Source organism: Eucyclogobius newberryi, unplaced genomic scaffold (genome assembly GCF_026437365.1).
Source record: "Eucyclogobius newberryi isolate DKJ021-1_F unplaced genomic scaffold, fEucNew1.0.hap1 SCAF_18, whole genome shotgun sequence".
Classification (NCBI taxonomy): Eukaryota; Metazoa; Chordata; class Actinopteri; order Gobiiformes; family Gobiidae; genus Eucyclogobius; species Eucyclogobius newberryi.
Genome location: NW_027315812.1, coordinates 26,140,625 through 26,153,922, shown reverse-complemented (window position 1 = coordinate 26,153,922; position 13,298 = coordinate 26,140,625). Strand labels below are relative to the sequence as shown.

Here is a 13,298-nt window from a genome sequence, read left to right as displayed (position 1 = left end):
CGGCGTAAAAAGGCTCTCCGGTTCGAGAAACAGAGGACGATTTAACTACTTAATTCTCTTAAAGAAGTGGGCCATTTCTGATTACTGCGGCTATTGAAATGCCAAGAAAGCAGTCTCGAAGCAGTGTGCAAATGCGAAGGAAATGTCATGTAAATTAGCGTTCACATCTCGTCATGTGAAGCAAGAGAACAGCCTTGAAGGGAAACGACATGAAAGAATGTATAGTGTCTCTGAAAAGCAAATCAAATAGAGTTAAAACCCTTTTCTTTTGGAGGTTGGATCAATGCAAAAAGAGATTTTATTTTGAATTTATTTAACAATGTAGCTATTGTTTTTAGCCTTGTTTACTTTACTCTATAGTCCAACGGCAGCAATGGAAGCCAGATTTAATTTTAAATGGCTATTGATAATATATGTCAAGGTTTCTCAAATTCTTTCCTGCAGTTGTATTCTTTATTTAATTTAGACTATATTTTATTTTGATTTATTTCTGTCTGTCAGGCCTCATTTAGAACTTTTCTTTCGTCGTGGTGTATTTAAAACCTGATTTAATGTCAGTTAAGACTTGGTTTGTACCGAGTGATACCCAGAATCAAGAATATTATGGTGTGATTATGGTATTACTGTGTGTAAAGTTTGAGAAACAGGTTTGGTCCCGGCGCAGACTTGGTTTGGTCCCGGTCTTGGTTTGGTCCCGGTGTAGACTTGGTTTGGTCCCGGTCTTGGTTTGGTCCCGGTGTAGACTTGGTTTGGTCCTGATGTAGACTTGGTTTGGTCCTGATGTAGACTTGGTTTGGTCCTGGTATAGACTTGGTTTGGTCCTGATGTAGACTTGGTTTGGTCCTGATGTAGACTTGGTTTGGTCCTGATGTAGACTTGGTTTGGTCCTGATGTAGACTTGGTTTGGTCCTGGTATAGACTTGGTTTGGTCCTGATGTAGACTTGGTTTGGTCCTGATGTAGACTTGGTTTGGTCCTGATGTAGACTTGGTTTGGTCCTGATGTAGACTTGGTTTGGTCCTGATGTAGACTTGGTTTGGTCCTGGTATAGACTTGGTTTGGTCCTGATGTAGACTTGGTTTGGTCCTGATGTAGACTTGGTTTGGTCCTGATGTAGACTTGGTTTGGTCCTGATGTAGACTTGGTTTGGTCCTGGTGTAGACTTGGTTTGGTCCTGGTGTAGACTTGGTTTGGTCCTGGTGTAGACTTGGTTTGGTCCTGATGCAGACTTGGTTTGGTCCCGGTGTAGACTTGGTTTGGTCCTGATGTAGACTTGGTTTGGTCCTGGTGTAGACTTGGTTTGGTCCTGATGTAGACTTGGTTTGGTCCTGATGTAGACTTGGTTTGGTCCTGATGTAGACTTGGTTTGGTCCTGGTGTAGACTTGGTTTGGTCCTGGCGTAGACTTGGTTTGGTCCAGGTGTAGACTTGGTTTGGTCCTGGTGTAGACTTGGTTTGGTTCTGGTGTAGACTTGGTTTGGTCCTGGTGTAGACTTGGTTTGGTCCCGGTGTAGACTTGGTTTGGTCCTGGTATAGACTTGGTTTGGTCCTGATGTAGACTTGGTTTGGTCCTGATGTAGACTTGGTTTGGTTCTGGTGTAGACTTGGTTTGGTCCTGGTGTAGACTTGGTTTGGTCCCGGTGTAGACTTGGTTTGGTCCTGGTATAGACTTGGTTTGGTCCTGATGTAGACTTGGTTTGGTCCTTGTATAGACTTGGTTTGGTCCTGATGTAGACTTGGTTTGGTCCTGATCTAGACTTGGTTTGGTCCTGATGTAGACTTGGTTTGGTCCTTGTATAGACTTGGTTTGGTCCTGATGTAGACTTGGTTTGGTCCTGATCTAGACTTGGTTTGGTCCTGATGTAGACTTGGTTTGGTCCTGATCTAGACTTGGTTTGGTCCTGATGTAGACTTGGTTTGGTCCGGGTTTAGGGTTTAGTGAGTCAATTTCATGTCCCCCAAAACCATGGAAACCCAACAAATGTGAAATTCCTACCAGGAAAAAATCCAACATGATCTCCCTATAACACATCCTAAATTCACTACCCAAAACTCCATTTCCCTGGTCAAATCGGTATGCAAATGTGGGCTCCTTGAAGATTACGTGTCCGCCTGCCAAGAGCCCCCGTGCCCAAGCCAAGGTGCATGTTCGGCACAATGGGATGGCAAGTTAGAGCCGCCTCGGATACAGCATTTCAACAGAACACAACTGACATCTGCTATGCCAGGAACCAGGGGGAAACCATCCTCGCTTTAAGTCCCCAGTGAAAATCAAATCATTGACTAGTTTAAATTTACATCAGAAATTCTCGGAAAATATTTATTTTTCTTTGTGTTTCTTAAAAAAAATGTTTTAAATGCAACTTTCCTTTCCACCACCTGCTTCTCTACATGAGCTGCTTTTGCTTGAATGTTATGTAGGTTATGTGTGGCATTAAACTTATACATCTCCATGGAGACCAGCAGGTACTTTAATCCCAGTTGTCCTCAGAGGTCGGAACTCGAACCTAGTTTCTGGGTTCCAGTAGCAGTCAAGTCAAAAAGACCTCTGCGACATGAGTTTATGTACAGTAACGGCACAAAACTAGTAAGAAAAACCAGGAAAGAGCTTGAATCAACCAAAATAATGATCCAATTCAACCTCCGATTTGACCTCCAACTGGAACTGGAACGCAATTACATTTTTACCACATCAAAATGTGAAAAAAAAAAAAAAACTGAACATGTTTCTAAACTAGTCTTCAAGGTAAATATTCAGACTTGTTTTTTTTTGCACCTCAAGTCCCGCCTTTTGTCACACCTGCCTGTTGTTTAGCTCCGAAGATAACACGCCTCTCCTGGGAGGCTTTTGATTGACAGCTCGCCTTATGGTTGTCTATTATCTGATGACACAAAAGCTCTGCGTTCAATCCATTTTTATTTAGGACTATGGAAATATTCCCAAATGCGTAGTTTTGACACTCCTCGCACGTCTGGGGGAGAAATGAAAATCATCCAAAAGACAAAGGCAAAGTGTTCTAGTAACCCAAGAGTCAATGTCAACTGTCGGAAACGGCTTCTACTGAGAGCTAGCTATCAGGCAATCAAATGTCGGCGTACAATGAGGCTTTGGTTTGGGAGAAGGCAATGAAAAAGCTAAATAAGTGTGCAAAAAAACAACCAAAATAGCACATCTTTGGAGATTAAACCAAAATATCTGCTATGAAGTAATTATGTTCAATGACCTTTATGTCAGGTTTTCATTGGATTTACTCAAATATAAGCATATGGCATGAAGTACACAATACCTTGAATGCCAAAAAAACCTCCTGGAATGGAAAGAATAGATGTTATCACAAATAAATGATCGACACAGAATGAACCAACTGTCAAGGACTCCACTCAAGCAAATATCAGATATTGGTATCACTCAACAAGAAAGAAAATCCATATTGGACCACTTCTTTTTATCAGGATGAGACACACACAGACAACCAAATTCCAAAACGTGGACAAGTGTGTGTACAGAAAAATCCTGCTAATGATTCAACAAGTTTAGTGGTAATGCCGTTTCAAGGCCAAGGACGGCTGACTGGAGAAGATCCATTGGAGTCAAATGTTTAAGAGGCTGTTGGTGTGAGCATGTGGAGGGTACAGCTAATCCCCATGAATAAATCAGTAGTGGATATTACAGGAACAGAAGCCCTGCAGTATAATTAAAGCCACTCAAACTCTGCTCTCTGTCCCATTACTCACCATCGGACCCACGTAAAGCTGTGTGTACAGACAGGGGCGCCATTACACATAATTTATTCACAAAGCCTGCGCAGTAAAAGGGTAATTATGTTAAAAATAGCCTCCGAGGTGGACCAGCGAGGCCGAGTCCAGGTATCCCGGCAGAGGAGGGCCGTCTCTGGGTCGGAGGGGGTCTGAGGGGCCCTTCTGTCTCTGCCCGCCCTGGATCATTAGGCCGACACAGGACGTCCTCCGTGAGCTCAACATGTGGTCATTATAGAGGCGAGGAATTATGGCTCAATCAAGGAGAACACTGTGGTGACCAAATACTCTGGGTCATGGACAATCATGGACGCCAAATTGTCCATCTCTGCCCAACGCGATCATTTGGCCGATGTTCCGCAGTTACGTCAAATCGAAACATTCATATAGCTCTATATTTAAGTACATGAAACGGTTTCATCTTCTTTCTTAACCATTTGACATGAAAAAGAGGATGTTTAGTTTCACTAGATTCGTACCAGAAACATAACATAAAGGCGTAATGCAGACATTTTCTGGTCACATCTTTGCACTAAATGTTCCACAGTATGGCAATAAACTTATCGATCTTGCATTTGTTGGATTATAGACGTTTATATTATTCAAAAATACTATAAATGAGATGCATTCTTACATAGCGTGTTCGCCATCTCCACAGATCTGACCTATAACTTGGCCTGGTGACGTAACATACTGTCTTCATGGAGATAAATACGTTTTAATGCCATACTGTGAAACATTATAGGAAAAGCAATTGCATGTTTTTACATAAAATACCCCAGAAAAGATGAATAATTTTTGATATTTTTTTTTGTGACATGGAAAAGGGCCTTTTTGTGGTAGAAGCACCTGCTCCTCAAAATGTTTCTGCATGTCCTGAACTATAGGTCAAATACAGAACTATACCTGGCCCCAATAAAGCAATCTGGCTAGCTAGAGTATATTATGTGCAAATTGTATGATATATTAGTGGTAAATAATCTTTCTGGTACAGCTCCATTGTGGCTTGATCTCAACAGGAGGTTGTTTGCTAAGATGTTAACTATTTTTTCTAATGATACCTCCACAACAGGTCCAAATCAGGACTTAAAAGGCCTGTAATGGATATTATTCAAGTAAAAATAAAACGCATACTTTAGTGAAAAAACAGAGATTGAATGTTATTGATTCAAAATCTGGTACAAGCTTTTGGACAGGGGTCTAAACTTTGCTGGACCAAACTTGAGGTAATGTATGTAGCGTAATATAAAATATAACTTCATTTTTGTTTTAGCCTTTGTGTCAAACATATTAAAAACTACCAGACTCTCTTAAAATCCTTTCTTCCATTCTGCAGTAATTACATCAGACAAAACCCTCCTCCACGTACACCTGTATTTTTGGTAATAACCGGTTATGAGCTGGTTATGACGGCTAGCTCTAAACCCTATTATTGACCTTTGCACTTTGAGAACAATCACAAAAATGGCTGATTGCGGTCACTTTGCGCTTACCTCTCTTTGTTCTTGTCGTGCCATCAATTTCATCCACTGCTGTTAGGAAGCAGAGGAAATGAAGGAGAAAAGAGAAGAGTGTTAGTTAGCGTTAGCAAGCATAGCCTAGCCTACGTGTTGAATTACTATGAACTAATGTGACCCCATCGCTTATCAATCATGCAGTTTTACAAACGATAAAAACACAACATATCATGCAGTTTTGTTTTGTAGTTTTGAAATGGAAGTAAATTGTGGGTAGTCAGAGTAGGGTTAGCATATTAGCATTAAATGTCAACGGGTTTGAAAGGGGAATTGCATCTGTCTGTGTGATATGAAAGCCTGTAAGACATTTATGTGGGACAAACGTGCAGAGATGGAAGAGAATAGGCACTTTTCATGAAATCGACCACCTCATTCTGGTCGCCTTAAAACTGCGGAGCCCCACCTTCTGCTCCATTCATTCTTTATGGGGAATTAGCAAAGTCGCGCTAAAATAAAATCAATAATTACCGACAATGAACACAAAGCAGAGAGCGAGTTACAGATGGATAATCACAGGCAGCATGTTAAGACCATGTAAACGCTTCACCTGGAGACACCTGTATGTTTATAAAAGTAAGTGCTGTCTCTAAGCTAATGCGACAATAAATGTAACCACTAAAGTTAATGTTTGTTATTTAAGTTAATGTGTGTTAGCCAAAAAAAAAAAAAAGTTTCCTCTGGTGTCACATCTTTTTTATCAATATTTATTTGAGAGAGACTATGCTAATTCCCACAGAGAATGAAGGGAACGAGAAGTAAAGATCCCCACTTTTAACGGCAACCGGAACTAGCCGGGCCTGTCGTGAAAAAAGCTCATTGAGTAGGATAGGGGGCTTACTCTCTTTTTCACAACCCTATTATGCCCTGGTGAATTTGTTTAAAAGGCACATATTATGCTAAATTTAAATGTGTTATCCTGTTTAGAAATCTTCACCAGTGCTGCCCGGTGGTAGAGTGGTTAAGGCACAGCACACGTATGCCAGGCTCCATGTGCAGCCGGCCGCAGTGTCGTGAGTTTGAATCCTGACTCCAACATTTACTGCATGTCCTCCCGTCGCTCTCATCCCCCATTTTACACTTTCTTCTCCTGGCTAATAAAGCCTACGGGCCCAAAAATCTTTAAAAAAAAAAAAAGAAAAAAAGAAAAGAAAATCCTCACCTCTCCCACACTCAAAAACAGTCCTCTCTGCAGCCATGTGAAAATGTACGTTACCTCTATAACTGACGTAGCTTTGACGTGGCTCTGAGAATTTATAAATCATCCGCAGACTCTGTGTTTTTGTGTAATCTTATAGTGATCAGGACAACTGCGTGCTGAGACCAGGAAGTAAACTGGCCGCGTATTGTGTGAAACATGTATCTTAAACTGTTGAGAGATGGCTACACTGTGTATTACTAAACTTTAATAACATTAAAACAGCATGTAAAAAAAACTTAAGTTAAGAATTATTCAAGTTTAGAAACTACTTAATTCATATCCTAACACTCCATCAATACAATACATTTTTTTATTGTTGTTATTATCATTTTCCGTAATTCAAATGATGTTTTATTGCGCGATTTGCATTTCTAATATTTTTTTTACATACATTCAAACACTTAGTTGTTAGTCTGACCAATACATCTTAAATCCTTTATATTATGTAACTGTAACAAACATAATTACTTCACATATTATGTGAAGTAACTTTGTCGAATAAACTTTCAGCCAAGCTTCCTGAAAAAATGGAATTGTTGACTTGCAAAGATGAAAACGGGAATATCATTTACTATGTTGTATCACAAAACAAAGTGATATTGAAGAAGACGGCTGGATATGATGAATCCATTGTATTAGCCGTCTGCAGTCTTATCATTGGCGGGTTCGGTTTCCGTGCTAACATCTTTTAGAAAAGCTAATATGGCGCGGAGAGATAAGCGCCTTAAGTGGCTTCTCGTTCTCAGTGTTGCAGCTGGACACAATAAACAGCACTGTTGAAGTAATCACATTTACAAATGATGGAGCCACTTTAGCACAATTAGAAAGCTTTTGTGATCAAACTCTATGATAAAAAGTGCATTTACAACAAAGACCTGGTCATTATGGTCTGCACACGTTTCCTGTCTTCAGCCATATTCAATTATATTATCGACACAGGATTCTATGACCAAAGAAAAAACATCTATTCAATATCTTAATTTTGCAGAAAAGTTAGACACAAGGTATTTTGGTTATTCAAATTTTAAGAGCAATTTTGTCAATTTCGACTGCAGATTATCACAAAATATCAAAGAAAGAACACAACACAATTAGTATGAAGAATAACCATGTATTCTATTGTTGGGTTGTACAAAAATAAAATTTATTACTCAAATTAGCTTTTTTCAAGAGCTGCGCTATCATCCACTGTTCGACAGAAAATTCTGAGTTTGGGAGTTATATTGTGCCAAATACAGACACAAAGACACAGAGAAGAATACATTGTGTGACTGGACTAAATTTGTATAGTTTTCCAAGAATGCTAATGGCAGCTGCGGGCTGAATGCTAAAGTGATGCTAGCGCCGCCTGTTGTATTTTAACATCTACAGAACAATCCGTTTAACCACCTCCATTAAACTCAGTTGTGAATTGGTTTGAATTAGTTGTGCTTAAAACAGATATAATTGACCAGGAAATGTATTGGAAGAGGAAAAAAAAATGAGTTTTCAGTTTTTCCCCACGCTAATATGACGCATTGTTGTTGAATGCATAATTTAAACTAAAACGTATTACTCTAATAGTACAATAATTCACCATGTTTCTGCTTTTTTGGACAGTTAAATTGTCTTCCAGAATGTTCAGGAGCCTGTGATCAATAAAAGCATCCTGATTTAGTGTTTGATTTTCAACATAATGCTATGCTATGCTATGCTATGCTATGCTATCCTAGCTTGTGACTGTAATTGTTTGTGATTTGTTATTTGTGAGGCACATGCTTAAGGCACAACTCACTTGTTCAACTACCGGTACGTACATTCTTCCTGATCCGTTTGCGATAAAACAGAGCTCAGATTAAAGTCTGACTTTTGTAATAGAGCTTCAAACAGAACAGTACTTCCTGTTAGCTTTACCACACACCTCACTTTTTTTTAGCATTGTTGCCCCTACAGTATTTCAATGACTGTATATTGTGTTTGAATAAAGTATATTTTACAATGAATATTTATGTTTTTATCTGTTTGTATTGTGACTTTAATGCATCTAAAGCTCTTTTAATTACTTTGTGCCTTTTTATGTGTATAATCATCTTGAACGTCTCAAGGCTGATCTGAGATATTCATACATAAACCCATTCACTCTCACTCACTCACAATAGGCACTTCCACCAGAGAATCTCACACGTGAAGAAGCACGTCGAGGATGAGGCGGTTAAACGCTAAGCAGAGACGTACCTAGATCCATGCTCTTAGATTTGCGAGAGCGCACAATGTCCAGCTGGTTGGCGTTCTCGAACTGTTTCCGTTTCTCGGACATGCTCTGGCGGCCGAAGCCTTCCCTCAGGAAAGAGGCGTCGGCTTCTGCGTCTGGGCTCAGGGTGCTGCGTGGAGCAAGAAACATACAGCGGGTTAACATCCCACGTTCATCTGTTTAAGCGTAAGATGTGAACGAGGTAAATACAAGTAAAATAGGTGAAACATCCAAACCAATGTAGATACACTTGCAGGTAGTGAAGTTACTCAGTGTATTTGAAGTATCCCTTGAGAATAAAACAAGTTCTATAAATTGATATATGGATATTTTAGACTAATCATGACTAGTCAACAATAAAAAAAAAAAAAAGAATAGTTGTATTTTGATCATCTTAAGTGTTATCTGAACCATACAAACTCTCTTTTTATAACAAAGAAAGCATTATTCAAAATATTTCAAAGAATGGATTATTTCTGTATTTTTTTGTTGTAAATATTCTCTATCCAGAAAAATTCTGTTACCATATATCAACATTTATATTAATAATCTGTAACATAATTGCTGACTATTGAAAACTAAAATAATCAGAGCTCTATTAGACAGTAGCAGCATTCAGCTGTCTTCAAATGCAATACCACACTTTTTTCTTTCTTTCTGTTGAATAAAACGAAGAAAAAAAAACAGCAAAAATGACATAAAATACTACATAATTTATTTTTCTTTACATAGTGGATATACACATGTTTCTGAGGGTCAGTAATTGAGGAATGTGTATGATAACCTCATAACTGTGGTCCAAAGAAGGAAAGACATGCGCTAATGAAGACTAATTGTAATCTAAAAATGTTGCTGTTCCTTACATTAGCACATCTATACGGATAGTGGTGTGCGTTACTGCCTCACTTGATTTTATATATTGTCATAAAACACTATATCCACATGTTTTACCCACACTATTCTTGCTCACCTTTATATTTACTTTTTTGTTTAATTAAAAAATCTGTTGCATTTCCAAAAGAGAAACGTAACTCAGAGTCCACAGAGGCTGCAGGGGTCATTGGCACTCAATAATCCACTCCCCCACGCCCCTTCTTCTACTGCCCTGTCCCTTCGAGAGAGGCCTATCAGTGTCTGGATCTTAATAGAAAATCTGGGAGGAGTGGCACAAAAAGTGAAGCCGAAGGGAGACGAGCACATTTGCATACACAAGAGCCTGGTCACAATTAGAATGAGGACGTGTTGGCATTTAAACGCACACACAGAGCAGTGATGGAGCTGTGATGGAGGTTTGTCCTCAATATCAATGTTTCCAATGCGTTTAGTCTATTTGCACATAATATTTAAAGAGGCTGTACGGAAAGTGAAATCTGTTTTGCCCCTTTACAGATATATTGTAAAAGCTATCTGCATTGAATTATACATATTTTTTATCAGCCACGAATGAGGAAGTAGCGCTGGTGTACCGTTAGCATGCTAGTTGTTGTTCGCAGTGACGCCCAAACGCCGCTCTGGAGTCTGAAAGCTGTGAACATGTTTGAAATGCCGCAAATGTTTAAAATGTGTTCATGTTTTAAAGGGAAATCAGGTACAGCACCTTTAATGTTTTGATTAGTGTGGAATGAAACAAATGAATTATTTACAGTGCTTTCAATACATTTCAATACAAAACTCACTTATACCGTTGCCATTGTATTATTTTATATCGGATTACACCAAAAGTTACTACTAAAAGGACTTTTTGAGCTTTACCATAATGTTACCATATTATAATATTATTTCCTTATGAAAATACCAGTAGTTTCAGAATGTGTGGTTCAGTAATGCCATATTTTTACTCCATCGTCCTCTGGAGAGAAAATATTTCAACTAACCATCTTCAAGGCCCAAAGCTATTGTTTAAGCCTCATTTTAATTACTTCACTCTTCAGTCCCAGGCAACCGGAGGCGTTGCTCCCCCTGCTGGCAACAGCGGCACTTTATCCATGCTTGGAAATCAGGGCTGTTGTGTTTTACTTCCATACATAAATTACACAATAGTTTGAAAAAGGTACTGATGTACTTTTTTCAGGTATTGGTATTAATCCATACCTAGCATAAGTACTTCATATTTTCTTAAATTTTAGTGGCATTTTTTCTCTAAAACGATTAATTAATAGAAACAGGGCCATTGATTTTCTGTTTAAAACTGCAAGACTGAGAAGCCCCGCCTCTTTATAGTTGTATTAACATAGTTTAATTGTTTTAAAATTCTGATGTGACATTTATTAAACCCTTTGTGTACGATCAGAGTCTGATTTAAACAAGGCGGAGAAGGAGACAAAAGTAAGTTTCGCAGCAGTAAAATCTCTCTGGACATGTAGGATAACTCAAGGTTATAAGGTTCAGGTTAAGGTAAACTTTATTGTCCCTGTAGAGACATATGTCCTCTGCATTTGACCCGAACATGCACAAATAAATTAAAAGAACTCTGAATACGTTAATGATGAGAGAACATCGTTAAAACATCAAGTTTGAAGTGAAATGTCCTCTAAATGAAGTCAATTGTACATGATTTGTCCCTTTTAAATTGACCAGGCCGGCAATTCTCTTCAGGACAAAGTGTCTCTACAAAGTTTGACAATTCTCCTCGCCCTCTAAAACACGCCTCACGTACGTTCCGCCTCTGTAAAACGCCCGATTTCACGACTCTCCGGCACCTGTTTGCATGTCCCCATTCTTATTTAGCTTGTCAAAACCGTTTTAACAAAAGATCGGCTTCGACGTGTCATCCAGGAGGCCTTGGCGGACCTGTCATTTCACTGTCGACAGCGTCTACCTGACAACGCCGGCCTCCCAGGACCCCCTTTCCCCACGCAGAAGGGCCAATGGAAGCCCAGATGTATTATTCATGTGTCCGTCAAACATGACTTCACTCTGCCTCTCATCAACCCACAAAGATCCAACAAAAAAGGGGGAGAGAAAAAAATCGGCGCTGTCGTTCTGTCTCGGCAAATGTCATCTTGGTGGAGCGTGACTGAGAAGGACAGAGGAGGTGGTGAATAAACAAGAAGGAGGTTTTTTATGCAATTTTAAGCAGGCAGAAAGAGAAAATTGAGGTTAGGAGACAGGATCATGCTCAAGCGCAAAATATAATGTTGAAAAATAATTTGATTGTCCACGTGAATTGAAATGTGTTTTCAACATTTGATCCATTCTTAAAGGCAGCAGATGGTAAAGTGTGACAGCAAGGCCTACTGCATTTTAGATACATTTAAAGCCCCAGTAGGTAACTTTTCAGACAAAAAAAATAGACGGCAGATAAAGGCAGAAAACACACTGTGTGCGGGCTCGCACCTCCACAAACCTGACTCACCTGGAGGAGCCGCCCTGTGCTTGTTTCCATGGTCTGTTATTCTTTTAGCTGTACTATGTCAAAGTATGGCATAAAATATACTGTATCTACAGTATATCCATGGAGAATGTGACAAATTGAGTAATCGAACACTCCTTATATGGACTTAACACAGACTCCAAAACATGCCATGTGCTGAGAGAAGATGTTTTATGTTCTCAGCGAAGCAAGAATCCAAAATACACAAGAAACATGGAAGCAATCGCATTTTTGGTTTAAAAAAAAAGTTTTATCTTTTAGTTTACTCTATAAAGATGATCTGGGTTGAATTTATTTATCTGAGTTGAATTGGGCAAAAACGTTCATATTCAGAATCCCTTTGAGATATAAACAGTGAATTGAAATGGCAAAATAATTAGATTGTTAGTCGCATCCCTGAGAGGGTGTATTACCTTTTAACCATCATCATGGAGTGGAGCCAGTGAAACTGGAAAAGTTCTCTTTATCTACTTGATGTATATAATAATAATTCAAATAATAATATAAAATGTATATAATAAAAAACTACTGGGGTCTCGTTAATAATACATGGAACTCCTAGTAAAAGTCTACGTACAGACAAACGTCCACAAACTTAGTAGAAAGTTCATGATTATTTTAGCCACTTATTTTTACACAGTTATCTTTTTTATATATCGCAAATGTGCGATAATTTGATAAATGAAAAGCCAGTATGTAACAATTAAGATAAGATAAGAAGACCTTTATTTGTCCCACTGAAATTCCAGTATTGCAACACAGATTAGATACAGAAACAGAACAGGCACAGAAGTATAATAATAAAAAACCTGATCAAAACCTCTTATGCTCTTAATGAAAATAACAGTCTTTGTTGTTCATACAGACGCTTTATAAATGACACCCCTGATCACCCATTTCAATTATCCCTCTTATAGAAAGCTTCGATCACTCCTTGCTAAAAGATATATGGCTATAATCAGAAGGTCCACATTTACTTATCAGCATCAAGTGGCCTAAAGAGCTAAGTGTCCCATTCATTTCAGAGCTGAGGCTGCTGCTGAGACGGTGATTGCTGCATTGTATCCGCACTGAAAGATTGAGAGTTATAGCTTCTAAAAGCCATTAGCCCGCTACAACCCTTCGTTCCAATCACAATGCCTGCCTACTTCTGCTGCGTACTGTAATATACCCAAAGGTGAGTTGAAAGGAAGGCTGTCCGCAGGGGATTGGACCCACAGCCTTCA

General features: G+C 39.0%; 1 protein-coding gene across 1 annotated transcript in view; it reads right to left on the bottom strand.

Annotated features, from left to right (window-relative positions):
* LOC140364812 (partitioning defective 3 homolog) overlaps nucleotides 1–13,298 on the bottom strand; it is a 554,921-nt gene that overhangs the window by 226,671 nt on the left and 314,952 nt on the right. The window contains exon 17 of the mRNA XM_072451184.1: nucleotides 8,684–8,829. Coding sequence (XP_072307285.1) covers nucleotides 8,684–8,829 — 146 coding nt within the window. The remainder of the gene's footprint in view (nucleotides 1–8,683; nucleotides 8,830–13,298) is intronic.